We start from the raw sequence: 27,739 nt of genomic DNA on the forward strand, positions 1-27,739 counted from the left end.
GAAACATTTTCTAGAAATAACCTTCTCTTTGGGATGTTATAATTATATCGCCTAATCTCTATCATCTGCATCTGGCAACACAAAAAGAAATAAGGAAAATGCGTTGTTTTAATTATTACTACTCCTACTGTTTATTATTTTAGGCTGAAACCTAGAACAAGGAACCCCACAGCTTTGATCCAAAGCAGAGGACCTGTAGATCTCAGGGTCCACGAATCCAAAGCAGCCTGTGCGAGCCCTCAGTGTCTCTTCATGAGCTTTCTGCAAGGCCTTAAAGGGGATCCCAAGCAGTCTTATGCTTCACTGGCAGGTCACCAAAACGAAGCACGTACTCACTAAAAAAGACTCAATCATTTGTGAGGCAGTTTTCTGGGGTTCTGTTTGTTTCAGGGGTTTTAGTTTTGCTTTTTGGGGTTTTGTTTGTTTTGGCTTTTTTTTTTTGTTTGGTTGTTGGGGTTTTTTGTGGGGTTTTTTTTGAGTAAAACATTCTGAGAGTATTCTCAGAAGACTCTTACTTGTTCTCCTCCTTTATCACACTTTGGAAAGAAGATTCCTGCCTAAGGAATTAAAATGCAAACCCAAGAATACATTACTTGGCACTTCTTCATGGAGGCCAATACTAGATTTATTTATTTTTTTAATATTTTGCAGGTAGGCAGTGCCAGGGAATCCATCTCTCTGTCACTTTCTATATATAGCAACTCCCCAAGTGTGAAGTTGTACATTGAATTGTACATGCATTTAAGGGGGTGGCAGTATTTATTTGATCTAACATGAATATTTGCTATCAACTACACCAGATTTGTGCAGTTGCTCCATTAAAAGAAAAGACAACATGTGCTGTTTTCACCTAGGGACCCAGCACTACGGAATACTGAAAAAAAACCAACCCACAACCATTTTAGGCAGGATAGCTCAAAAATTTACCTAGGACTAGAAGCAATACCTTTCATTATTATTAACTGTAGCAGTTTGATGACCACAATTCTTCCAGAATACTGAATGAAGAGGTACCTAGTTAGGAACCTAGGTTCCCTTCACCAACAGCAGGGACATTAAATGACATGGTAACTTAAACCAGGTCACAGCCAGATAACCAAGATTTCAGAGCACTGTATTCTGTGCAGCACAAGAACAGTAAGCAGAGAGTGTAAGGTACATCCTTCATTCTGATTCAAGTTTTACTTACCCATCAATAATGAGATGTTCATAGGGAGCCTTCTTGTCACAGACAGGGCAAACCCAGGTTGGTTTCTTTTCATTCATTTGAATATACAGAGTGGCATCAAAACACTGCAGGTGTGAACAAGTCAGGGCCCTACATGGTATAGTTAGCCGCATTTTACCAAGCTTTAAGAGAAAAAAAAAAAAAAACAAAAACCAAGATTACATCATCTTGGTAAAAAATTAACAAATAAGGCTTTTCTGTCTGAACAGAGACAGAGACAGGTTGAGTTTTACTCCAGAAAGAACTCTCACAAATCCGAGTTTTCATTAAAATACATGCCACATACACCGTTCCCTCCTTCCTGTAGGTTTGGTTATCGCATAAAAGAAAAAGTTACTAAAAATCACGTTTTTAACTACATTTGATCAAGGAAACTGAAGACTACATCCTTCCATATTCCCCGTAACAAAATACAGAGTCCTGTACAGAGCACCTGTTACATACCAGTGTCCTGGACAAACCACAAAAGAGAATTCTCCTTCATTAGTATTTTAAAAGCTGATGAACATGGGTCAGTCCTCTCCTACTCACTCACAGTTAAAGTGTGTATTCAAGCTGATGTCTGTATCTCAGTCATCAGGGCACTACCAGAACTACTTGTTTAATTTTACAGTCACAGGAGCAAGCATATAGAAATGCATTCGCAGGATTATGGCTCATTTCCTGACATGTTTCTCTAACTCCATCATTTTCACTACTTTCTCTAAAGAACTGTCAGAAAGTGACTACTCGCAAAATAAGTCACACCTGTTAAGTATTAAGAAACTATTTTATACTCCTCCTGCTGTGATAAACACCACTATGTATACAGTTGTGAGCTAACCTGAAATTTCACTGCCTTTTTCTTATGTAAAATACAAATAGCTGACTATCCCCTATAGTATCATCACACCTTTTCAACAATAAAAAGGGCCTGCAAATGTTAACGGAAGATGAGACAGGAGAAAATGAGTTGTAAAGTACACTTTCAAATGGGGACCACCCTTTCCTTCAAGTTTGTAGAAAGGCCAGGGCAGCGAGGTTTTGCAGGCCAGCACAAAGCTTCCACAAATTTAATACAAAAAGCACAGCTGAGTGCTTAAGCTGAGCACTTAAGCTGAGCAGATAACATAGGAGTGCTACACACAGTGATTGTTTAGGCTAAATTGTGGAACAGGAATATCTTATTTGGATTAGACAAATCAATGCTAACCCAGACCATAAAACATAAACATATGATTACATTGAATGCAAAATTGATTAGACAGTGAAAGGCATTCATATTAATCCGAAATAAAAAAGTTTCCTCTCCTCAAAAACAACAAGCAGTTGTTTTCTGGCAAAGTGCTTACGCTGCAGTTTAGGAGGGGCTTTAACTGACCACACTAAAGGTAAAAAGTAGGAACATCTAAACAAGACTTTTCCCACATTAAAAAAACCAAAACCATTATTTATTAAGAACTATTTATACTGAGTATTTTGAAGTTATATATATATATTTGACTAAAATATACACAATGACATCATTTGAAAACCTTCAGCCAATTCTAGCAGTGGATAGTAGGAGGAACTGGTTTTAGCGTGGCTTAAGCAAGCACTGTGGTCATGCTGATTCTGAGCAATACAAGATGGGTGCCACAGGATGGCACTCAATCTCAGAATATCAGAAAACTAAAAACAATATCAAGAACAAAGGCTCTACTCACAGTCCACTACTTCCTCCATGATGCTTTTTTTTTTTTGCATCCCCCGTAAGCAGAAATCCCTCCACCCCATCCCCAGCAAATTCAGCTAGACCTCAGGATCTTGCTTATTTTTCTTCCCTCTGGCTCTCAGTCACTGTCAGAAAACTCACCACCAGATGGGAAGGGAGCAGAGAACTCCCTGGGGAGCCTGCAGTAATGGTGGTGGAGAGCTCAGACAGCAGGAGGTGCTGTATGTGCCATGTGTTTGGCACCCCCTCCCCCAAAATCCATGACCAAGCACATTATTTCTATCACATAATCAACCCCCAACAAAGCAAGGCCCCCTGATCCATGTCTGTTATGAATTCTTATCTCCCAGATGGTAGGTCAATGGCTCATTTGTTTTTTGGGCACAATAAGAGTCTCCTAGCTTAGCGAGAGTAAGGGTACCAGAGATAAAACCTGGATGCTTCTGTGTGACGCAAAATAAAAATAAGGAAGGTCGAAGACACGTGCTGCAGGAAGAACATAAATACCTGTCTCCTCAGTAGAAAAGCAGATTTAAACCAGAAACATTGTCACAGCTTTTGGTGTAAAAACTGGCTTTAATTTCTAAGCAGCGGTTGGATTTAACTGAAGCCATACGCATGCAGATAGACTCAGCATACTCAGCGTTAAGAAGTTGATGTCTCCTTTCCCATTTTTGGCATTGAACCTCCTGGATCAGCTCTGCCATACTGGCCAAGCTGTGTCAGAACCGACAAAAGAAAAGGTCATAAAAGAAGGGATGCATCCCAGCTTTTGAAAAACTGTGTTTCCCAACACTGTTACTGTTTTGATTCCTGCCTGTCGGCAGCCAAAGAAACACTGCATTAATTTCTTTTACAACCGTACAAAACATCGCTATCCTTTCAGGCTAAAAAAATGCACCCAGAACAGGAGCTAAGGACTTGTAGACAAAGCTGCAAAACCTACAGTAAAATGCTAGATTTGGGATTTTTGTTCAGTTAAATATTTGGTCCGGCTGCAGAGCCTGTGGATTTATTTCTTTTTATTTCAAGGGAAAAAAAGAACATGAATTCAAGCGTCTTCCTGAAATACAGACTAAGTCCAGTCCATTTGCCTGCTGTATCTTGGATAGATTCAGCCAACAGTTAAGGACAGCTTTTTCTCTGTACTCCACGGTCTCGGAAGGAGAGCAGGCCTCTGTGCTAAAAAAAGCTCAGCAGCAATCCAGAGCAAATTCAGAGGAAGCTGCCTTGCTCTGCACTTTTTTTGAGGGCAAAATAAAGGTTATAGAGTCTAAACCTGCGACCCCCATCCAGATACACAATTCCACTTATTTTATTGAAGCATACTCACGAGAGAATCACACCCATAACAACTGAGAGCTGAAGATGCATCATTCTTTAATTTTTGGTTCTGCTGTTGGGAGACCAAATCAGCATTTTCAATGTGTACTTTCATAGCATACACTGTCCATTCAAGCATTAGAAAGTAAGCACAAAATATTTACGAAAAAATTCTCCCTGAGCCAAATGCTTACAAATTAGCAAATAAAAACATGGAGGCTATAATAAAATTACATTCAGACCTGAGGACAGTCTGAATCATGCTAATAACCTTTCTATTCATAGGACAGGTTGAAAGGTGCCGTCTGTGTCCCAACCAGCCTTTGCAACAATGGATTACTCCAAGAGCTACAGTGAAATCAGACAGCACTGAATGAGGAACATACTGGGAAAAAAGTCAAGTGTGTATGTTTTGTAGACATTATTAAAATGACACAAATATGCTCAAAACAATCTGCTATAGACTTTGTTTTGTATGTCTATCAGAAAAGTAGTACATTTTAAAGAGGAAATACTGACAAAGGCAGGACTTCTCAAGAGCTACATCCTAATGTCTGATTGTTGTTTTGTTTTTACCCCGGCAGAACTCTGAGAAAGCAAAACAGAATTTGGCATCTTTAGGTATTAGCAAACTTGCAGTCCTAAAAACAGTACTGTAGAGGATATTCCTGCTCTAATATTAACTCATCTGAATCGCAGTCATCAAGAAAAAAAATGCATCTAAAAGCACTGCAGAACTTTTATCAGTAATGGAGGCAATCAGGACAAACAGAAGTATGTCAGAAAATTCCCATGGATTGATCTATAAAGCAACACAACTGCCTGAAGTGCCAGTTTTCACAAATCAAGTACAACTGAAGTAAAAATCTGTAATTCCAGAAGATGCATGAAGATTAATTTAAGATAATGAATTAAAACATAGGCATTTCTAAACTCTTACAGCCATTTAATTCCTACTAACAGATTACTATTTTTGTCTGCATTGGAAACTAATTTTAAGTGGTAAGAACATTGTGCCTAAAGAATGACAAAAAACCCAACAAGACTATCATCGTGCTTTCTAGATCAACAAACTTCTAACAGCACAACAAAGCACAACAAAAATTCAACTATAACAACTCAGCAAAATAAGCTGCCAGGTGTGAACCCAAAATACTTCAGCGTTCCAAATCTGCAGCAGTTTCGATGTGACACAAATTCATAGGTTTATAAGATTATAGGTTATGAGGTTCTAAGTTTACAGATCAGGATTTTGTAAATGCAATCCCTATATCTTTCTTACAGATGAGTTTTATCTTCCTTATAAATGTGTTATTATTTAGTTAGCATCAGTGTTGATATGGAGAAAGTCTTAAGATTGAAGATCATGAAAATACCACATTTAAAAATTTATAATAACCAAATATATATATAAAAAGTAACCACAATGTCAATTGTGCTTTTTACGAAGCAAAGCTTATATATCTGAAAGTTTATCCTTACATTGGTAGAGTTTAAGAACATATTTAACAACTTGAGAAGCAAGTTTCAATTTTGCAAGAATAAAGTCAGTTTTCCTCTTCAGATTTCAAAACTGAAAATTTCGTGTCAAGCTTGAGCAGATTGAGCCAAACCAGGAAACAGATGTATCCTTAATCTTGAAAAGAGGCTAAAAAGTTATACTGCAATAAAGATACTGGGTCAATCAATACAGAGAGCAGGTATTCTGAAGGCACCTGGTACTTGAAACAAGAGGACAAAGTCCCAAAGATTAAAAAAAGGTGCACATAGTATTAATATTGTGCAGTTTACCAATGGTAACATAAACCCAGGTATAAACTACCACTTATCTCTGCATCTACTTGGTTAAAAAACAATTAGTAGGTCAAAATACAGTATGTCTCTGCCACTTCCCACATTCATTGGAACTGAATACAGTGAGAGAATACTGTTTTAACTTCAGTAAAAAATTCTCAATTCTTTGACTGCAGACACTGGCTGAAGAGCTATTTTTAACAGTCAGATTCACCTACCTTACCACTGAGAGTGGTTTTACCACAATCAAGGACCCAAACTGTACATTCAGATGACCTAGTGACAGATTTAAATGTATGCTTACATGTAATTTTGAATAGCGTTTTCAAGTTAATGGAATACTCATTTTCTCAGGAGTATATCACATGCTTAAGCACAGTGACACATGACTTCAGCACTGGATCCTATCCCCACAAAGTTAACACACAGGTAAACACAAGCTAACCTCTACCAAACATATGTCCCAGAACAGCCACATTTTGATGAGAATCAGTTTTGAGGGAATTAAAAAAAAAAAACTTACTGGACAAAGAAGCGAAACTCTTAAGCTTGTTGTTGCTATTTCACTGTCTGGATCGGCAGTCAGTTTCTCTTTAACTGTTATTTGAAAGAAGAAAAGGTTTATTTTACAGTTGATTTAAAACACAAATTGGATGATAGAGAAATAAAACAAATCTGAAATTGTGAACTAAACTTTGTTTGCCCTATCTACTGGAAGCAAGCAGCAGTGACTATTGTTTCAGACTCACACAATAAACATGTAACGTAAGCAGTCTTTACTCTCTAGAAAGATCATAAATGACAAGATTTAAGAAAGTGAAAAGCAGGAAAAGCTCATCTTAAACCAAGATCCCTAGAAAATGTATTTATACAGAGATGTCTCTTTTCATATACATGCAACTTTGTACTTGGAAGTTATTTAAAACCTACTGACAAGACGAGCCACGCTGTCTTGACTGGTAACTTCAAGCACATAAAAAAAAAGCGTTAGTAACTCTCACATGGACAAGCACCACTGTAAACCTCTGAAATACTCATCAAGCAATTCTGTGATTTAAAATTGAAAAGCAAATTGAGAAATAGGAAATCAGAAGTACCCTGAGAAAATTTGGGTTTTCAGTAACTGCAGTGAAATATTAGCACTACAGAAGTCTTTCATCTCTACCCATCCTCTACTTTTACTTTTAAGGACTGTTTTATAAGCAATCATTGGTTAAATGAACAAATGAGTTCCATGTTCTTCCTGCTCTATGAACCGTACCTACACCCTCATTCTCACCTTGTATATAAAGAGCAGTAGCCACCTGGAAACTCTAGACTTTTGTGCATTTAAATCATCATACTGCATTAGCACAAGCTAATGCCCAGCACTATATACCACTGGCTTTGTAGCATTTACTGGTGGACTAATTTCTTCCCTTTTGGAGATGGTCCTGTGCTGTGTACAACACACATTATCTGAGCATTAAAGAGTATGACCAACAGCTAGCTGTGAAGCGTTGGTCTTTTCACCCTCACCCTGAAAAAGAAACATGCAGCAGTTTTTGCTTGCATTTTTATTATACAAACTTATACCAACATGTACTTGTCAGAGAAAACAACAAAGCAGCAAATCTCACACTTAAGTTTAGAAGGGGACTGGGAGGAGTATTGTGCTAGACACTCTCTCTCCAGGAGCTCACTCCACAACACCATGCCAAAGGAACAAAAACTGTGTTGACGGAGACTTTCCTCCAGCATGTCAGCATCAAGGTTCAGTATCAGGCATTTAGTTCAGCTTGCCTGAGGTACTGAATTACCCGTTAACTGTATAAATACAGTTGTTCTATTCTGAAGAAACAAAGCCAGTATGGCTGAACTGAAAGAGATTCTCTTGCATTTTTCCCTTCACAGTGTCAACAGGGTTCCTGGACTGGCTCCTAGTAAAAACAAAGGCCTCTGAGTCTTTGAATTGGAACTGAATACAAAGAACACCACTATCAGATTCTCAAAACCCAGAGAATTGTAGGAAGTCCAAACCTCGGTTAGTACAGTCCTATTTCAAATCTCCTTTTACAAAAGCTATTTTTCCCTTTTAAACAAGTAGTACATCAGACATACTCAGTGCTCTAGAATGATCAGGGTTCCGTATTCCTTTTGCTCGCAACCTCTGCAGTAACACCGTAGAGGACAGCTGCTTTACAAGATAGACTGCCATGGAATAGTTCTAGAAAACAGAACAAAACATCGAAGTAAAAACTGTTCTAATCAAAAGATAGCTTGTATTTTATACAACGCTTATGCAATTTGTTATGTGATTACAGGGCACTGTGTTTCTAAAGCAGTTACAAGACTTTAGATGGCAAGACTAGAGAAAACCCATCGTGCTTCAGAAAGTTCACAGGGCTGGAGTTTGAGGTGCAACAAAAGCAACTTCACACTTCACTGAAATTAGATTTAGCTGCAAACCAAGCTATTAAAACAGCATTTAGGACACTTCCAGAAGTTTTACATCTAACTCAGGGCATGCAGTCCACAGCCCATTTAAGAAGGGTAATTTTACATCAATGTTAGGTACTGCAGTTGTGTCAATACATTTAAGGGAAGCTGTCAGGTCAAACATGATAAATATGACCAAAACTTTTTTTTTTTAATGAAAGCTTATTTCTTTTTCAAAATAGGAAAATCAGCAGTGATGCCTCTTCAAAAGCAATACATGAAAAGATGCATCATCTGCAGTATTTCCTACTCAGTCTGGATGCACTGTTCAACTTTCTTTTCTTATCTTCCTGCACTTTTACTGTCTATGAAATGCTAACTTCACTGCCGAAGCTTAACAGAAGTAAGGCAGTTAAAGAGTTCAAGAGTTCAGTGGGGCCAAGACATACTCTAGTGAATCTAGCCAGAGCGGGCAAGAAGTCACCACTCCCAACTGTCTGTCCTTCCCCTCTGGAAGAGGTTAGGTCACTTCCCCCCACCGGTCTCAACAGACCAGACCATGCAAATGTTCCTTACCAGTGTCAGCAAAAAGCCAGGGATGCTCCCTTCTGCCACTACAGAAGATGATTTGGCATACAAGCAGGTCAGATGCAGACCAAACATCTACCCTGCCAGCTCCCCTGTAAGCAGGGTAAGCCTTCCCTAGAGGGACAGAGCAGGAGTGGCAGGAGGAGCGGCTCCTCCTGGCATCACTAACAGATTTCAAACCTCAGTCTGAGATTTCTGAAGTTCTCATTTTTCTTGTAAGGTACTAACAACAGCAGGTAATAATTGTCTTTCTAAAAACGTGATGTTGTACTGTGCATTCATCAGCAACACCCCTCTCTTCCCCACACCCCCAAAATGGCAAGGACAAAATTTGTGTTCTCACGTTAGGGTATATCAATTACTTTTTGATATAAACAGTATTCGCTAAACCTGTAGCCACGCTGATACACTTTAAATTGAAAAATTAAAGTTTCCCCCCAGCAACTGCCATATATGTTTCCACTAACAAAACAAAAAAAATCCATAGAACTGTGACATCTACCATTATTTAGGATGCCACCAGAATCCGAAGATGGAATCTCAGTAATATATCTTACCATAAAATTACACAAATCGAAATAGCATCAGAAACACCACATTTTAAATATTTTATTTTTACAATGAATGCTTCTCACATCGTTAAAAACCACTACTGCTTTAACTTGTTTGTTTAATGCCTCAATTAGTATAGAAGTTAGAAAAATGGTAATTAACATTGTGAAATTATTTACCGACAGCTTGAATCTACAAAGCTAGGAACTTGCCCAAGGCATCCTGTACAGAAGGCTCTTGAAACAGATTGTGTAAAAATCACAATTACGACTTCAGGAAAGGTAGAGTATACCAGTTGAGACAGGCAACTGACTCTTAAGGGAAGGGGAGGAGGGGAATTCAAATTTTGTACTATACAGGCACATCCAAATATAAAATAATTCCTCACATTTAACTGTCAAGGTCTCAAACAATTACTTTAGGAAGCATTACATCTCATGAGTGGGGAAGTTCTGACTGGCATCTAATTCTCATGAAATACACTAAGAATTTGCCACTGTCTTCAGTTTTCTATTGTAAGCTACAAGTTAGCCAATATGGTTTTTATAACTGAAATAGCTATGAAGCCTGAGAAACTAGCTAGTTCACAAGAGACTAGCTTAGACTCCACGCAGACCTGTGACATTTCTTTTCCCTAAATCTTCACTGGTATTCTTAAGCAAAAGTGCAGCACTGTATTCAGAGCAATAACCAGGATTCATCAACTTGCGTGCAGGCACTTCTGCGGTGTAAACCAAGACAGGTTCATTTTTAAATGCTTATTTCTGATACCTGCAGTTCTCATTAGATAAAAGAGGGTTTTTAAAAAAAAAAATAAAATCATTCAGCCATCATTTATTCTATAATCTGAATGGAGACTGTTTTACGCTCCACAAGAAATTCATCATGAAATACCATTGTGGTGTTTTATAACTGGCTATTGTGCATGATTGGCCTGTAAGCATTTTTCCACGCTGGTTCAGGAATCCTGGGCTTTGTGCACTGACAAATTCTTGGACAAAGTTCCATCTCAGGACAATTCTCCGGACTTCTAAAAACAGGATGGTTGCAATGGCAAAGCCACCGTTTTTTGAAGTACATGTTGACTCTGTAATGCGTATCTAGCAGGTTTTTTTGCCATCAGTGAAACCAGTGCACTAATTCATGGACTAATTTATTGAAGTAACTTTTTGCAGCATGTTCCAGATTTAATTAGTCCAGTGGAACATCAGCGATCTTATAATACCAATTGTAACATTCTCCCCACGGACACAAAAAAAGTTATACTGAATATTTTAAAAGGCATGTTTTTATAAAGGATAGCAGTTGTGAAAACAGAAATATAAAAAAGGCAAATTAAATCTCCTGGGCCCTGCTGAGTTGCTATGCTTTGTGTCCACATTTACGCAGTTATAAAAGACCACTCTGTACTGAATGTCACATGCTAGTTGCAAGTTGAAGCCAAGATAAGGTTTGTCAAGTCCGCAAAAATCAGGAAGAGCTTGAAGTCTGAAGTTAAGACAAACAAACAAAAAAAGTTTTATAAGATGTCTTGATCTTATTATCTGGGCCCTCAATGACTCACAAAGATAGGTGGGTGGGGGGTGAAGAGGGATAGATCACACAAAAAAATTTGAGGGCTACTGATCTAAGGGAGCATGTCATATCTGCCTAGCATGAAGTAGTACAATCAAAAGAAGGAACAGTCTACTGTTAAACCATTAAGTATTTTCTGCACAATTAAACTTGCTTATCTTTCAAATCTTTCAAACAGATGCCAAAGCAGAAACTAATAAGCTTTACACAGCATTATGTACCAAAGTTACTTACTCTTCCAATTTCTGCAGTCCATGAAACAACAATTGTGTTTGGTACCGTCGTAGATAATCTGACGAGTGAGGTAATGTTGATTGGTCGGCTAGGTCGCTTTGGTTCAACACCATTTTTGGTTGGTGGAAGATAGCCCTAGAAATCAAAGTATTTTTTCCCCTCAGCAAAAGAAATAATAAATACTGCTTTTGCCTTCTTCCCTCTCACCACAACCCTGCCCCAATAAAAGCTGTGTCTCACCTGAACCAGGCGCCCCCTTCAATTTAAAGATATATGTATATATAATATATGTATCTCTCTCTCTCTCACCTGATACCTAAAGTATCAGGTGTTTTACAAGCCCTTTCTCCTTACACAGAGCCTTGCACTTTCCAAATCCTAAGCCTGCCCACTGGAATATTAAAAGGCACCTTTGCCACCTCTCCTTTCTCAGTACTGCTATTCAACCTGCCTGACTAACATTGCCCAGTCTCATCTTGTGTGCTGCCCCAGTACTACAAGTTGGCGTTTCTCTCTTTAGTCCTGTTGGTCAGTGATGGTCTATTCCCTGCACAGACAACCTCCAAAACAGAGTCCAATTTCAGCCAGACTCACTGGGTGTTTGTCAAACAAAAATTTACTGTCACATTTTTTAAAAATTAATCTTCTGGATCTACTGGCTGGTCTCCTGAGAAACAATTTACTTAACTATCTTTTCCATTCATCTATCCATCTTCATGCAAATGCTCCAAAATGTGAAAACAAAGGTTAGGATAAATTCTCAGGCTAATTTCTGACAGACAGTTCCTAATAACGCTATCCAATTATGTATATCAAAATAACATCTTACTTACTGGAAGGCTGCATGGTTTCCCATTTACTTTCACACACAGATTGGGTGGGAAGTGATCTTCTTGTGGACAACTGGTTTCTGATAAACAAAACCTAAAAGCAAAGAGCTTCCATCATCTTTCACTTCTAAAGTGATTTAAAGATCACCTCTTCCTGGAATGAATTTTTCTTTCACTGAGTTACGAAAGCATGACAAATCTTGCTAAAAACAGTCCTCAAGTTAGCTGTGGAGATCATTAAGCAGGAAAGCCCCCCCAAATTACAGGTTGGTATCAAGGTGGCTGTAGGTTCCTCCGCAGATTTCTTTAATTCCTCAGACTGACTCTCACTCAGTCAGATATGCAGGTTTCTGTTACAAAAGATAGATCATCCGAATTTCTTTCTACCGTTTCTCCAGCCTGATCTCTTGATACAAGACCAGGGTTTCAGAAAACAATCTCTTCAACTGTTCCTCCTCCAACTTCAATAAACCAGCCAGCTGTTGAGCCACAGCATCAAATGCTATCCTCATGCCTATGTCAAGCCTCTTAAATTCAGACAGTTTTATTTACTTAAGTTCAGACAGGCTTATTTGCTGCTGGAACCAAAATAAGACACACCCTTCCTTGTCCTATGAAATGCGTGTAGGCCAAGATCACGGACAATAGGCATTCAAAGAACCAAAAAGAGCCTCTCAACACCACTGGATTCATTCCAGGGGACCTGCCCCATCCACACAAATGTACCATCACATCAGGGTATAGCTATTCAACGCAGCTGAGCCTAACAGGCTGCTGGTCTCAGAAAGGGGGAGCTACCTTCAGTCCCCATTTTTCCTCATGCTCTCCTTGTCCCTTTGTCCATCTGACCCAACACCAAGCTAACCCGACTTGCTGATCAGCATAAAGTATCCTAACAAGCAAGACCCAAAAGCAATCGCTTTCTGTCTGGCAAGTTAACAGCTCACCATGCAGACATGACCAGGGGATGAAAGGCAAGACAGCTGTTTTTGACAGGAGCAAGCTCTGAAGTCAGCTCTGCTCACAGCCCTCCACAGATTTACAGGGATACACAGGATTTAATCAACTTATGATACATTTGTCAAAGCCTCTAAAATAACCAACAGGTTAAGACCCAATCTCGTGATTCCCAAAGTCTTGCCTGCCATTGCCTGAAGAGAAGTAGACCTTGGGTTGCCATGCCCAGCAAATACTGGGTTTGACATATCTGCTACGAAAAATAAACCTCCCTGCATGTAGATTTTGAAGGCCCAGGCACCTGGAATCTGACAGACGTGGAGTTAAAGAAAGGAGCATATGCACAATCTAAAATAATGAATTGAAGAAAATCAGCTGGCTATAGCTAAGTACATGCAGTATTCTGATACGCCAGATATCAGGCCACCAAAAACTTCAGGAAAGCTGCATATAACAAGGACAAGTAGTTAAGTTTGCCCTTTTCAAAGCAGCCAGCAGCAAGCTTTTCCCAAGGAAACAACCAGATGAGACTCTTCTCCACAAAGGAAAGCCCAACCTGCTGGGGAGCATATATCTGATACATTTTAAAAAACAACAGCATCAAGAACAGGCGATACAAATACATACCTTAGCTGGACCTGTACTGTGAAGTCACATTTGGTCCCAGAAATATCCCTAGAAACAACAGAACACAGGTTAAAACATATTGTTTATACAACAGGTTCATCAGTATTTTCTCAGAGTTTGCTGTAAGTTCAATGTATGTAAACCACACTGTCCAGTATATATAGTGTATACCACACTTTCCTTCTTCTGGTCAAACTACCACTCTCAAGACACACTAAAAGGTACACTTTCTATTTGTCAAGGTAAATAAATCAATTACATTCTAATCAGACCTCTACCATTTCCTTATTTTTGTATGCTATAATGAAAATTCTGATGGGTCACTATGAAGTACATCTTTATAGTGAATAAACATAGAACTTGACAAAGGATCTGACCGATGGTGAGAAAGGGCTGCAGGAAGGAGAGTTATGTATATTTGTACAGCCCTTAGTACAAGAGAAACCTGCCCAATACTCGCTGGACAGTGGTGGTATTTAATTCTCTCTTCCTCACCCTTTTTTTCCTCCATCAGCTTACATACAAAGGGGAAAAGAATTCCCCAGAAAAGCATTCTCTGAGGTACCACGCACACATCTGTTCTTTAAGAGCACATTTCAAAATGAAAAATATGGTAAACTAGTTCCTTTTTTATTTTTAAGTACTGTATTACTGATCAAACTCACTCACATTGAACTGCTGATTTGCTGCACTTGTTGTGGCGTCAGTGCAAATGCAAAGCAGGTTTCTCGAAATCGCTGACTATTATCTGATGCTAGAAGAAAACAAGAGATCATCACTTTAAAAACAGCAAATAGAGAATAATTAACAGAATGATCTCCTTTCATTAAAGTGTCTACATATATATACCACATTTTTATAGCAAGCCCAATAATGTAACACACATCTGCTTCTGTAAACAATTTTAAAGCCAGCAAGAAAGTTGCCATTTAAACTCTCCTGTAAATAAAAATACAATAAACAAACTTTATATGCATATAAAGTATACATTAAAAAAAGTGATACAGATAACAGCAAAGCTAAGACAAATCAGCTTAAGACTTTCTATCAGTCATGGTAACGTAACGCTAAACGTTTTTTGATATTAAATAAAAAAAAAATTCTTAGGAATTCTCATCAATCACTTTTTTATTTCATTTAACACACAAGACCATGGATTAGCCTGTAAAAGTATACAGAGTGACTGAGAAGTACAACAGATGCAACTTCTCATATATCAGTAAGATATTTTATGGAGTTAAATGCACCAAATATATAACATGCAAACAACTCATGAGATACGCATGTATGAAATCTGGTTTTAAAGTCCTTCAACTCTGTGCCATAGTGCTCCATAACAAAACAAACAGTACTTAAGAATTAATGCACCTGCTGAAAATCAAAGTAATGTTAAACATCTCCAAAATAGTGCTTATATCTAAAACACATCCCTTCACCAGGGCTACAGGCATCATTGCAGTACAGAACCATACACAATGGCAGTGCAAATGACTTAAAAAAAAAATAGGGAGAAGCATCTCCCCAGAGAACTGCTCAACATGCTCATCAACACATGTATTGAAGTGAAAGTTTTAAGCAGCTTGCCATTTTCATTATTCTTAATAATTTTATAAGGTTATGAATAACTATATTGTGTATTAAACACTCGATAAATTTATCATTTTTTGTTTTACTGTAATACACTTCCTGACTCATCCTTGAGTGACAGATGAGTGAATACTTCAGGGTGATACTTCAGATATTTTGTTAAAAACAGCATGTGGTAGGTTGGAACCAACAATAGAATAGACATTGATTTAGTATAAATATTAACAGCAGTAATCTCAAAAAATTACATCTTTCTTATATGACAATGCTACAAGATCTGTACATTTTATTACATTATATGCAACAACCACATGCAGTTCATTATCAGTTGCTCTAAAGCTAGATGGGCAAGAATAGGTAATATCTACCAAACAGCAACTTTTGTGAAAATACTAGCAATAGTAAATCTTTTTAAAAGCATTAAGTTATATAAAGAACTTTTTCTATTTTTATATGCATATATTTCCTTTTTTTTTTCAATAATAAGTTCTACTGTAATGTCCAAAAGCACCATCTGGGCTAGGGTGCAGGATGCAGCCTCTTTAGTTAGACACTCATGCCTACAGTATCCAACATCTATTTTTATTTTAATACATTTTTAATTACATTTCTTCAAATGAGAAACACACAGGGCTTAAGGTGACAGCCACTCATGTTACCACAATGTAAGAATTTGCAGGAAATATAAACACAATGCATACAATTAACAATGAAAACCTATTATAATATTTGGTCTTCAATGTAACTTTATACCTATTTTTAGTTATAAATGGAAAGATCAGAATTATATACTGTAATCAACAAAAGATAAATTAGCGAAGTTAAATAACACATTGCAGACCAGAAAATTGAATGAATTCAAGTTATTATTTCATATTTTTACATGGTTAAGGGTGGTCTTCATCTGTTGGTTTTATTTTCCTCCTGTGTATTATTTGTTTTACCCTAGAAATTGTCAGTTCTGGCTTTATCACAGAAGTTCTGGATGGTCTTTGCGAACATTTGTTGTGAAGTCCAACACCTTTAACTGAAGAACAAGGCTGCTGAACATTTAACTAAGGCTACCTTCATTTAAAACTTAATTATCCAAAGAAGTTAAACAGCAATTATCAAAAGAAGAAGTCTAAACCCAAATTTCCCAAGCAATCTTTTTCCCTTTCAGCTGCTCATCTTTTTGCTTGTTTTGGTTTTGCAGCATCCCCAATTTAAAGATAAGAATCAAGCAGGTAATATGAATTTTTTTCAAACGTTAGAAAGAAGGGAAGCGCAAAATAACTGTTAGCAAAAACAGCAAAGGTCCCAAAAGTCAATCCTTTTCCTCTGTTCATTACTGGTTGGTATTAACGCAAGACTTACTTTTGCTAAAGAGCGATATGTGATCTTGAAAAGTGGGTTTCTAACTTCTATATTCAGTTTCATCATGCTCATTGGCCAAATTAAAGCATTACACATTAAAATGGCAGAAAATGAAAAAGTACATTCTTCAGTGCTGACATGGGAGCTTTCATAATTCCAGTTTTCTTCACGAGCTATAGCTCTAGCATGTTTACAAGACAGTAAATAGCCTCTGCTTGAATCAAAAATTTTTGCAACAGAAATAGCCACTTCAAACTTGTAACTGTTAAAATACCACAGAAACGTAAGCATTATGAATAACTGTGTTGCGCATGTTGCAGTTACTGATTTTACTCTTAACTAGAATCCACCTAAAATGAAAAAGGCAAGGAGGAAGGCTTTGGGGTTGGGGGGAAGCTGGTTGGTTGGTTTTAACACTGTCAGTTTAGACTAAGAACAAAAAGGCCTCCAACATTTCTTCTTATGCTGGCTATTAACTTCATATGCACTCGTCTTAGTAACTGTAAGCAAAAGTCTATGAGCTGATAGATCAATAGTCCCCAGTGATCAGAGATGTACTTCATCACATGCTGCTTGATCTTTTCTTCTCTGTAAAACATCATTAATATACACATGCCATGTTTTCAATACATTGCTTTTGTGTACAAGCAATCGTTGTGATTACCACGGGAGCATGGCCAAATTGCAAAGAAGGAAGAAACAACTTGTTAATTAGGCAAAGATGATCCAAAAGCCAATCAAAAGATTTCAAAACTCTTGACAGATTGAGCAGTACAGACAGAGGAAGACAGACAAGAAGCTACGTTACTCTAAGAGAGCTGCAGGCAGGCTCTTGAACCAGTATTAGGATACAGCTCTGCCCCTCGGACGTGTAACTACCAATTGGAAAAAGAGCAATTTTAAACACCAGTTGCTCAGTTCAGTGTGTGCTACCGTAAGCAAGCCTAACCTTTAGGAATAGGCACATTTCAGCAAATTATAAAGACATAATTTGAATGTACATTCAGTACAATATTAAGAAATGGCAAGAACAAACTATGCAAAGAACAAACACAAATCAGTTTAACCCAGACACAAAATGACTTGTAAAAGAGGCCAGGAACAACAATGAAAATACTAGGCTATCACATTGGAAAGCACAGTTTAGTTTTACAAGGGCTGTGGTGGTTAAAAGCATTACTTCCATTTTCTAGTTTTCAGTTAAGATCCCACAGTTGCCACTCTAACACCAACACACTGGGACAACCTCCCATCTGCCCATGCTGCAGGGAACCTGGCTCCCCACGCCGTAACAGCATTTGCCAGCCAGGCTGCGGAAAGCAAGGTAGGGCAAAATATACCCTCCAGTTTCAAAATCATGGCAAGTTAATTCAAGCAGAGGTCAGTTAAATATGGCAAGGAAAAGTCAATAGCTTCATAAAGACTGTTTACCATACCTGAAAACCAACTGCCATTTATTTTACTGCCTGACATGCTATTGCAAACCAAAGCTATGAGGGATTTTGTCTTGGGGGGACAGGGGACATGGAAGGGGTAGGTTAGGGAGGAGGACCTTGGTTGCAGGTCTGGGGCTTGCCTAGGAGGAAGGGGGACATGCAGCAAACAAAACCAAAAGCATCCTCTAGAAGGGAGATGAAGTAAGTTTCTTCTTTGTGTTTTTCTCTGATCTTCTCCCATATATTTTTACGCAATCTTTTTATATCCGTATCTATTATTTCTAGATCTACTTACCCTACAAACGATGCATAAAAATTTCAAGAGAACACATTAAACAGAGTTAATTTAGCAGCTTTACTATTAAACACTAGGCTTCCAAGCTCATCTATGACTACACAAACTCCCCTATTTCTACGACTTTAGATTTCTCACGAAGAGACATTGGAAATCTGGAATTTAAAGTGTAGAAAAGCTAACAGATTTCTATTAATTCATCTGATGTATCTGCTGTGTTTAGGAACACCAAACAGATCCTGGCAAGTCAAGCACATCATTAATGTGCTGAAGTATGATTAAAACCAGAAATATGCAAATATATAGTTTTATACAAGAAAATAATTTTGATGGCTAGAAACATGCAACCATGCCCTGCAAACAACTATCATTATTTAACAAAAGAAAGGCAAAAATAGATCTCCAGTTGAAAACCAAGTGGATTAAAATAGAATTTATAATCTAATAAAGCTGGAATCTAGCCAGACAACAGAGTTAATATGAACATTCTTAAGAAAGTTGCCAGGAACAGTTTTTGGGGGGTTGGGGTGGGTTTTTTTTTTTTTTCCATAACTATGAATTATTAAGTTTTAACACCTTTTCTTTAGCACACTCTGAATGGTACAGAGCTTGGAGGACAACGCACAAACCTCTAATGGACTTGTATATGTTTTTTAAATTTACATATAAAGAACAAAGGCGCAGTAATTAAAAAAAAAATTACGATGAATCACAAGCATCGCTTTACCTTGCCGCTAAAGAATTTCCTGAAAAATTCAGAGATTTGAAAGGGCAGGTTTTGAAAGTATAATAAAAAGCTTTCAAGCAGACTTATGTAATTAAATGGGTGTCAACAAGAACAGTTTCAGACAAGCCGTATAAAAATCCACTTCTCATCTTACTGGAATCTCACCATTTTTGAGGGGGTGCCGAAGGGGGGCGGGCGGAGGGGAGTGTTTACTACTTCTTCATTCATCCAGCTTAAATCCAGGAAAGGCAATGAACAAAATCCACATTTTCTTGTAAACCACGTACACACACTTAGTAAGAACCAGCACAAGCTCAGGTCCATTGCCTCTGCAGGTCCCCAGCATTAGTATAACACACTAAAATGCCTAAAACATTGCAGAGCAGTGTCTTCTTCAAAGCTATTCTTTTTATCAATTCACTATCACCACAGTTTCCTGACTTATTTCATGCCTACCTCATTCAAGTAATGATCCAAACAGCATGGGGGATTGGTATATATTAAGTGAGAGTGACCCAATTATGCCTTGCTTGTTGTATGTTTTGTTAAACATTTCACATGAGTAATGAGTTTTCAAAATCTGAGCAAAAACTATTTTAATACATGACAGTATCATTCACAGGGCCAAAACACTTAAAATTCTATATGAATGTATACATACGTGTGTGTATATAGACAATGAATATATTACTTATATATGTCATAATAATGATACACAAAAAAACATTTCCTACTAATTTTATTCTTTATTTTGGAAAAACCCTATAGCACTAGAGTGAAAAAAAGAACCCAGCTTGAGTGGCTGCATTTTCTACAGCTCTAAAAATATTCTGTTCCACCTCACCAGTACCCACAGCTAAAAATAGTCACACAATCTTTCTGCAGTAAAATACCTCTTGCTGTCTTGAAAAAAAGCCAGTCTCTAAATTTCCATTCAAGAACAGATAACCTTAAAATCTTTAATGAATCTCATCTTATCACATCATTGAGGTGGTGATGCTTCCTAATGCAACTGCAGCTGACCATCATAATGCCAATATACTACGGTTAACCTTTTCCATCTATCATCACCAAGTGCAGCTTACTAAATAGTGAAGGGAATATATTACCTTCTCATACAGAAAGATACTTGGACTAAAATTAAACTTGCACTTTACACTGCAGTAATTAACCAAGTTCAGGTCATGAAAAAAGCTATCATTGAGTTGGCCTATTACCAATGATTTCCAATAATAGCATGTTTATTTCCAAAGGCAAAAATAGTTAAGTAAGAGTATCAGGACTACAGCAAATTTTTGCTAAATGCTGTAAGATAAACAAGAGATGTCTAATTGGTTATTCATTAACCTAATACAGGTCATAATTTTGATCAGTTAAATTTGTCAAAATATTAGCCAGAAAAACCTAAACACTGTAGAAGCTGTCAACCCAACAAATAATTAATTCTTGCTTATCTTCCCCAGATAGCTAAGATACCTCATTTTGTTGCAGCACAGGCATTTTGCGGCTTCTTTTAAACAACAGAAGGCATTGTATCAATTTATGTTCAATCCTCTTTCAAATTTCGCTGCTGAAAATTTAATAGACTGCCTCCAAGCTAGACCAAAATTACTGCTTTTAGCTTAAGGTACAGAAAACGTATACCTTTTAAAAAGGTAAAATTCAGACAGGCTTTGAATTATGTTCAATTGCAGCAGAAGCCAGGAAACGTGTAACACAATACTACATACACATAGCTCCTCATAATGTAGTTTGTCCAAACCCTCTTGTATCAATCCTGAATGGTGTTCATTTATACAACTGCTTTTGGAGGTGAAATCAAATGCCTGTGTACAGTACATTGCAGTATCTGTATATAAGCTGAAACCAAGCAGCTACGTGGGAGAGAAACAATGAGAGGATACACCTTAATGGGGGATCTACATCATCTCGGGATGCATCATTAGCCCTTTTAAAACCACCACAATTTATGAAGTTCCTGGGTAACACAAGTGTTTATACATAAACACTTCCTTTCCATTAACCACAACCTCTTAGCACGAAGCTCCTGCCATCTTCTGGAACCAGGCAGCAGTACCTTTTAAATGACTACCCACCATACCCTTAATTTCCTGCTACCCATTAAATGCATTCGTAGTGTGCAATATCAGGTCTGTCCCAGCTAGACTCCTCCTCGGAGAGCCACCCTCTCCCCTGGAAGGCAGGAAAAGCCTCTTGCTAACCGCTAGAGCCATGTCAGACCAGGCCAAAGCCGAACCCTACGCCCTGACCAGCTGCGTGCCAGACATCTAAGAGCAGGGCCGAGAGCCGTGCAGAAGCACAGCATGCCCTGCACAAGCCACGAGCTTCAGGAGCTCAGCCACACCAAGCTCACGTCCAGCACTGAGAGAAATCCCAGATTCCCATTTCTGTTTTGCCACTCGTTCGCTGTGACATCTTGGCGATTTCACTTCATTTCAATCACTTATCACAATGGATGTTGCGTAACCTTAACATTTCAAAACACTTCAAAACTACTTGAAGGGAAGCATTTTAGTAAACATACAAATCATTCTTTCCTTGACAGCGGTGACTAGCTCTTAACCCACTTCCACGGGTTACAACTGCACTACACTCACAAATACAGTGCATTACTGTGAAATGACAATGCCACATTCTTCAGCTTAAAACAGATGAAAAACTGAACTCAGGTTCTGGTCAGTCTGCTGCATTTATCGCTTAAGACCATTTTTAGATTCTGTTCGACTTAAGCTTTTAACAGTGAATACTCAGAAGGAATAGGCAGAGCTACACTGGGGGTGGGAAAGACAGGAGTAAAGAGATGCGAAGGAGCTTATTTGAAATAGTGCCTAAATATATATGTGAAAATAGCCTGGAAATACCCCAAGGGCTACAATCAATTCATAAATATTACGTATTTTATAACTCTATGATACATTGTATAAACAGAATAGATCAGCGGGATACTCTGTGCAATTGGACAGATATTTATGTTTGATTATTGTTTTTAATCAGTCACGTATTAGAGCATTTCTGAAGACCTACAGTAAGTATTAAGGGACAATTTCATGCCAGCCTTCAGTGCCAGAACTGTCTGCCCTCCCAGCCTACTTCTGTGCGGTAAATACCCACCCACTCCAGCTCTCCTCTAGCTGCTGCCCCTCTTGGGCCCACAGATCTCCACTGCATATCTGTTCCATCATTTTGCCAGAGGGAAGGAACATCGCTGGATCCTCCGTACTCAAGTTCAGTCACTTGATTTCTTTAGACACCTAAATATATGTCCCAAAACTCAACTGCTGCCATTCAGGCTTGAAAATTTTAGCTTCTATTCCTAAGAGCACCGACAGCAGTTAAACACTTCAAATGAACAGTACTAAAAAGCTAGCACTGCCGCGTCCCTACACAGGGTATCCTGCTTCTAGCGTATTTTTACTCTCAACAAGAAAGTAGCAAGTTTTATAAGGCTAACAGGAAAGGCAAAAAATTAAGTTTAAAGTTCATGAGTAGATAACAGAGTCCCTAGTAAGCTCCACCAGGATAAGCACAACCCGTATCATCTCTTTCTAAAAGCCATCATAAAGGGAGATAAAAGTATCTCTGAAAGACTCGAAGTTACTTTAGACTTCCAAGTCCCAGCAGCATTTCCAACAACTACTAAGTGATCTCAGCATCTTGGTTGCAAGAGGAAACCTTAAAAAAATACATGTTGCAATAGCACAGCTTCCTCTCTCATGCTATGTAAGCACCACTGCTAGGCCTGAAGCTCTCCAAACACTTAAAAGGGATACCACTCCAAGCTTAGATTGGTTCACTGGTTATTAACGGATTACTCGCATGCTTTGAGTCAACCACGTGGTTTGCCGTAATTCCTTCTACTAAAAGCTTTAATTAGAATCATAGAGTATCCTAAGTTGGAAGGGACCCACAAGGATCATTGAGCCCAACTCCTTATCAAATTATCAATTATCAAAAAGATATCCTAATTTGATCTTGGAAAGCAAAGTGGCTTCCTAGATCCATTCACATCAGAGCAGCGGTGTCTGAAAACATCCATATCCTGTAAGGTCCTGGAACTTGGGTGATCTCAGTTCTACGCATGAGGAGATTGAGCAATCAGCTGAAGTGAGCAGTAATACATTATACTCCTTTTCTTGTAGCACAAGAGCTACCCAGTTGCTTAAAGCGCTCTCATACTCAAAAGAAACAGACTCTAGACTACGGAAAGATTCTCTATACGTGAACTTGAGCCATGCCACATGCAAATACAAGTTGAAGCCAAAAAAAGAAACTTAAGTGCACTGTAATTCTAGTTCAGCTACAGCACGTGAACAAGAGAGTGCTAATATCTCAGCTTATTCTTGCACAATTAAAAGCTGTAGAGCCGGAAGTCAGAAAGCTCAAGCCCGAGTTGAGAATATAGTGTTTTGTTGAACTTCCTCCCACAAAGTACGTTTAAAAAAATAACAAACACAGAAGACAGTAAAAGTGTGACTTTCATATAAACCATGATACTGATTGCACAGAGCAACAGATCAGCTTGCTGATACATGAAAGGGAGAAATACTTGCCAAACAAAACTTTTATAGTTTCCAACCTAGATTTCTAAATGCACTGAATTGTTTAATTGTTTAACAGCTGTACCTTGAACTACAGTCACCCTAAAGATTTTAGTCAGATCAGTTGCAAAATCTGTCTTCAAGAACGCATGTTCAAGTAACCATGATCAATCACAGTCAAAAAGAAAATTTCAAGGTAAATTCAAGTCAGAAGCATGAATGCTTGTTAGTAAGCACATAATTCTTGAGGGCAGGCACCAGGAGTGAAATTCTGCTTATTGGAGAAACCCTGTTATTAGAGTCCACAGATTAAGAAATTAAACTAAGACCTAAGCAAATCAAGACAAGCCTCAGTAGAGCCATTGGAAGCTCCTTTCACCCGATGAAGCCAGTATCTGCAGTCTGGCAGGCAGCATACAATGTTTTCTGTAAGTGATACTCTGACTCCCCAAAAAGCCTGATGTTTGTCTCCTCCTTCCAAGGAGGGTGAGACCTTTAGATAAAAATCCTGATTTCCATGGCTCAGATCTGAGTTTCAATGCTGTGTTCCACATTGCTTAAACCTGAAGCACAGCAAATAAATTTCAGGGTGATCAACCATATGCCATTTGAACAGCTTTTAAAAGAGTAGCATAGTCCACAGCCTCTTTAATCCTTTAAATTGAAAAGAAAAGGTTAATTTCCCCCTACAGGTAAGTAAAGACCCATAACCTAGCTGAAATGTTTTTTGGAACAACTACACAGCTAAAGCAATTAGGAATGACATATGCTGTAACAAGAATTATTTTTAAGATGTTGTTTAACTATCTACTGTCCCTTCCATAATAATCTGGCAGAATTTTGGTACTCGTTACTCATCTCATAGTAAACACATTTCACCACACAAAACAGATCTTATCTGTGTTAGAAGTTACTTTTAGAAAATTGGCCCTATGCTTAAAAAACAACCAATTAGCAGTGTCTGTGCACTGGAGGATGAAAATAGGGAAAAATTAAGTGAAAGCTGCAGCTTCACTTGAGAAACTAACAACCAAAATTCTCCTATTTAAAGGAGTTCCTATTCAAAAAACAACATAGAAGTCACAATAATAAGGCAACTTTCATACATTCCATCAAGGCCAAACTGGATAGCTTTTCCTCCAAAAAAAACAGTCATATAATCACATCAAATCGTGGTTAACCATGGGGCAGAGTGCTCAGACTTCTCACTAGCGCTGCAAGAGCTCAGCGTACAGATTCATCCACCAACATACATTTTCAGAATATAGAGCATTCCTAGTTGGCTTGTACACAAAAACATCCAATATAGATGCTTTCTCAATTTTGCAGTGAGGATGACTAATAAAATATGGATCAAATTCGACAGCTCCACTGAACATTGACAGATATCTCTTCATCTCAGATAAACAAGCCCGCTGACAGTCTTCTTGGGAGTAAAGAAAATGCTGTCATCCCCCAACAGCACAGCCAGCATAACCATAATTGTCAGTATTAGCCACACAGCTCTGAAAGACCTACACAGGGAGTCATGTACTTGAAACACTTGGAAGGAAGCGAGAAGCTCTGCAATCTGAGCAGAGTAACAGCAGGAGAAGAGTCTCCCCATCAGCAGGGCCTAGCTGCTATTTTCAGTTCTTCAAACAAGAGCAGGTTGAGGTAGCATAAGCTGAGTTTACAAGTTCAACTAGCTAGGCAAGTCTGCTCTTCTGCAAGCATCCTACTCACTGCTACAAGTTATATTGGCTGCTGTAAGCCAGAGAAAGTTAAAAAAAAGTTAGCCAACAGCCTTCTAACCTTAGCTTGTCACACATGCTTCAGCCAGCCAAGCTCAAGTAAAGATCCTCAATAGCAGTTGGTGAGAAGGGTATGGATGGATAAAGCACTGCATTTCCCCCTTGCCATGAATCCAGCCAAGTGAGCAGCCAGCATGTCAATTTTAATCACAGTTCAGAGCCACATTTTGAGGAAGCAAGTGTAAGAAGGTAACATCCATTTCCTCCTTTTGTTCTTGACATTAAAAATAATATTTAGCAAATTTAATTTCCTTATCTGTTATTTACATTAGCTTGTGTACTACCCACCTACATAAAATATTTGGGTACAGAATGCATGTTCAAGTGCCCTGCTATGCAACTCCCTTCCCCAAGGCTTTGTCCAATTATTGTTTTTCAAATTAATAATCACTTCTTGATGGGACAAGACTACTGTAGCAAACCTTCCAAGCAATTCCACCTTGACTTGGGAAAGACCAGGGAGAATCACATCCAAAGATGTGTTTTGCCCAACTTTTACATGATGACTATCATTTCAGAAGAATCCGAAGGTCCTCAAATCAGCAGAGATCGCACTCATTCTCTCTCTCACACACACATTTTTTTTCTATTCCAGTAGGTTCCATTTTAAGCAGGGAGATAATTATTCAAAACCCCACATCAGGTCATCAGTTCATTCTTGTGGTGGAGGGAAACAGAGTAAATTCAGAAGTTTCTTATCCCTACCCCATGAGGAATCCAATGGGAAAAAGCAAGCAGGAGATGCTGAAATGCTGGCCAAATGCCAAGGAGAAGTTCTGACTGTTTGTAAATATGTATCTGCCATTTGCAAACAAAGCCAAGGAACCTGGATATTTGACATTTGAGGAAACCTACATTGTTTGCAGCAGTGGAAAGGATGCCCAAACCATTTGGGGCAAATATTCAACAAATCATTTAAGACTTTTTAGTTAGAGTATCAGTAACTGTATAAACGGAGAAAATTAATGTCTCTTCCATACTTGCATTTAAAACTGCTAAGCTGTATGCACAATTGCTCCAAGTTGTTTTGAAAGTGTATAAAGCTGCATATCACTGGTTATTAATCCAATAGGTTTTTTCATTAACATATATATATTTATTGCTCTAAAATACTTTCATGACATCTGTAGTTAGCAATTTTACAATCTGTAGCAACATTACTTTCCACTACAAAAGGAAACAACCAATCATTTCTCATATGCACGGACACTGAAGCTCTCTCTTCCCCCAAAAGCACAAGAAAAAAAGCTTTTTAATAGTATTGCTTCAGACAAACAAAGACACCTGCAGACAGGATTCACGTGGAAAACAAAAACCCCAAACACACCTTTAAGTTAATTGAAAGGACAGAGATTGCTTAAAAAGGTATCTGGTTAGAATTTCACCCACCTCCATTTTCTTACCCTGACACTCAGAGTCCACAAAGGGGAAAAAAATATCCTATTGTATATAAACTCCTCAAGCAATAAGACATGACAGAACGTGAATTATGATCTCTTCATTTGGGGCCCGTTTGTCAGACACAGAGCTGACAGCAAAGTGTTCTTACCACATCTAGGAATAAATGCATGCCATAATTCCTGCATTGGAATGTCTTACTGAAATTATAGCATTATTTTTAAGTATTTATAATGTAAAAGTGATGAGACACATACTGAGTACCTAATTATCCTGTACCACTGGCATTGCCTGGAATGCTTATTAATCAGTTAGGTTTTAGATTAAAGCTAAATAGATACATTATACCTCTTAAAAGAATACCTGAACCAGAAGATGAGATTATCAAAATCTGTTTTTCCCTCAATGCCTCAGCTAGTTAAAAAAAATATGCAAACAACTGTGCAACATGCTTCAGAAATCCGCAGACCACCATCACCACTCACATACCAGGCCTCCTACATCCCTGCAGCTGTTCAGACTGTTAATGTGAAGTACCTGCTCATTTTTGTTTACAAGGGATCTCTGTCGCAAAGGACATTTTTTTCACTCACCCACCATCTCCCTGTATCTACTCTCACAAATCTCCTCCTCCTACCAGCTATTCTCACAGTGAATCTTTTCCAGGGTTTCAAGACAGCAGAAAGTTACAACATGCAAGCTGTCCCTCCAGAAATCAACAGGACTATTGTATTTAAGCAGTAATCAAGAGTATTAAAAGTTAACCATG

At 38.2% G+C, this 27,739-nt stretch overlaps 1 protein-coding gene across 2 annotated transcripts in view; it reads right to left on the minus strand.

The window, feature by feature from the left end:
* PIAS1 (protein inhibitor of activated STAT, 1) overlaps window positions 1–27,739 on the minus strand; it is a 42,132-nt gene that overhangs the window by 13,329 nt on the left and 1,064 nt on the right. For both annotated transcript variants that reach the window (XM_009321444.1, XM_009321443.1), the window contains exons 2-8: window positions 14,489–14,573; window positions 13,820–13,867; window positions 12,239–12,329; window positions 11,406–11,540; window positions 8,139–8,244; window positions 6,562–6,635; window positions 1,190–1,350 (exon numbers count right to left, since the gene is read on the minus strand). In XM_009321444.1, coding sequence (XP_009319719.1) covers window positions 1,190–1,350; window positions 6,562–6,635; window positions 8,139–8,244; window positions 11,406–11,540; window positions 12,239–12,329; window positions 13,820–13,867; window positions 14,489–14,573 — 700 coding nt within the window. The remainder of the gene's footprint in view (window positions 1–1,189; window positions 1,351–6,561; window positions 6,636–8,138; window positions 8,245–11,405; window positions 11,541–12,238; window positions 12,330–13,819; window positions 13,868–14,488; window positions 14,574–27,739) is intronic.

The sequence above is a fragment of the Pygoscelis adeliae genome, unplaced genomic scaffold, assembly GCF_000699105.1.
Source record: "Pygoscelis adeliae isolate BGI_AS28 unplaced genomic scaffold, ASM69910v1 Scaffold13, whole genome shotgun sequence".
NCBI classification, from domain to species: domain Eukaryota; kingdom Metazoa; phylum Chordata; class Aves; order Sphenisciformes; family Spheniscidae; genus Pygoscelis; species Pygoscelis adeliae.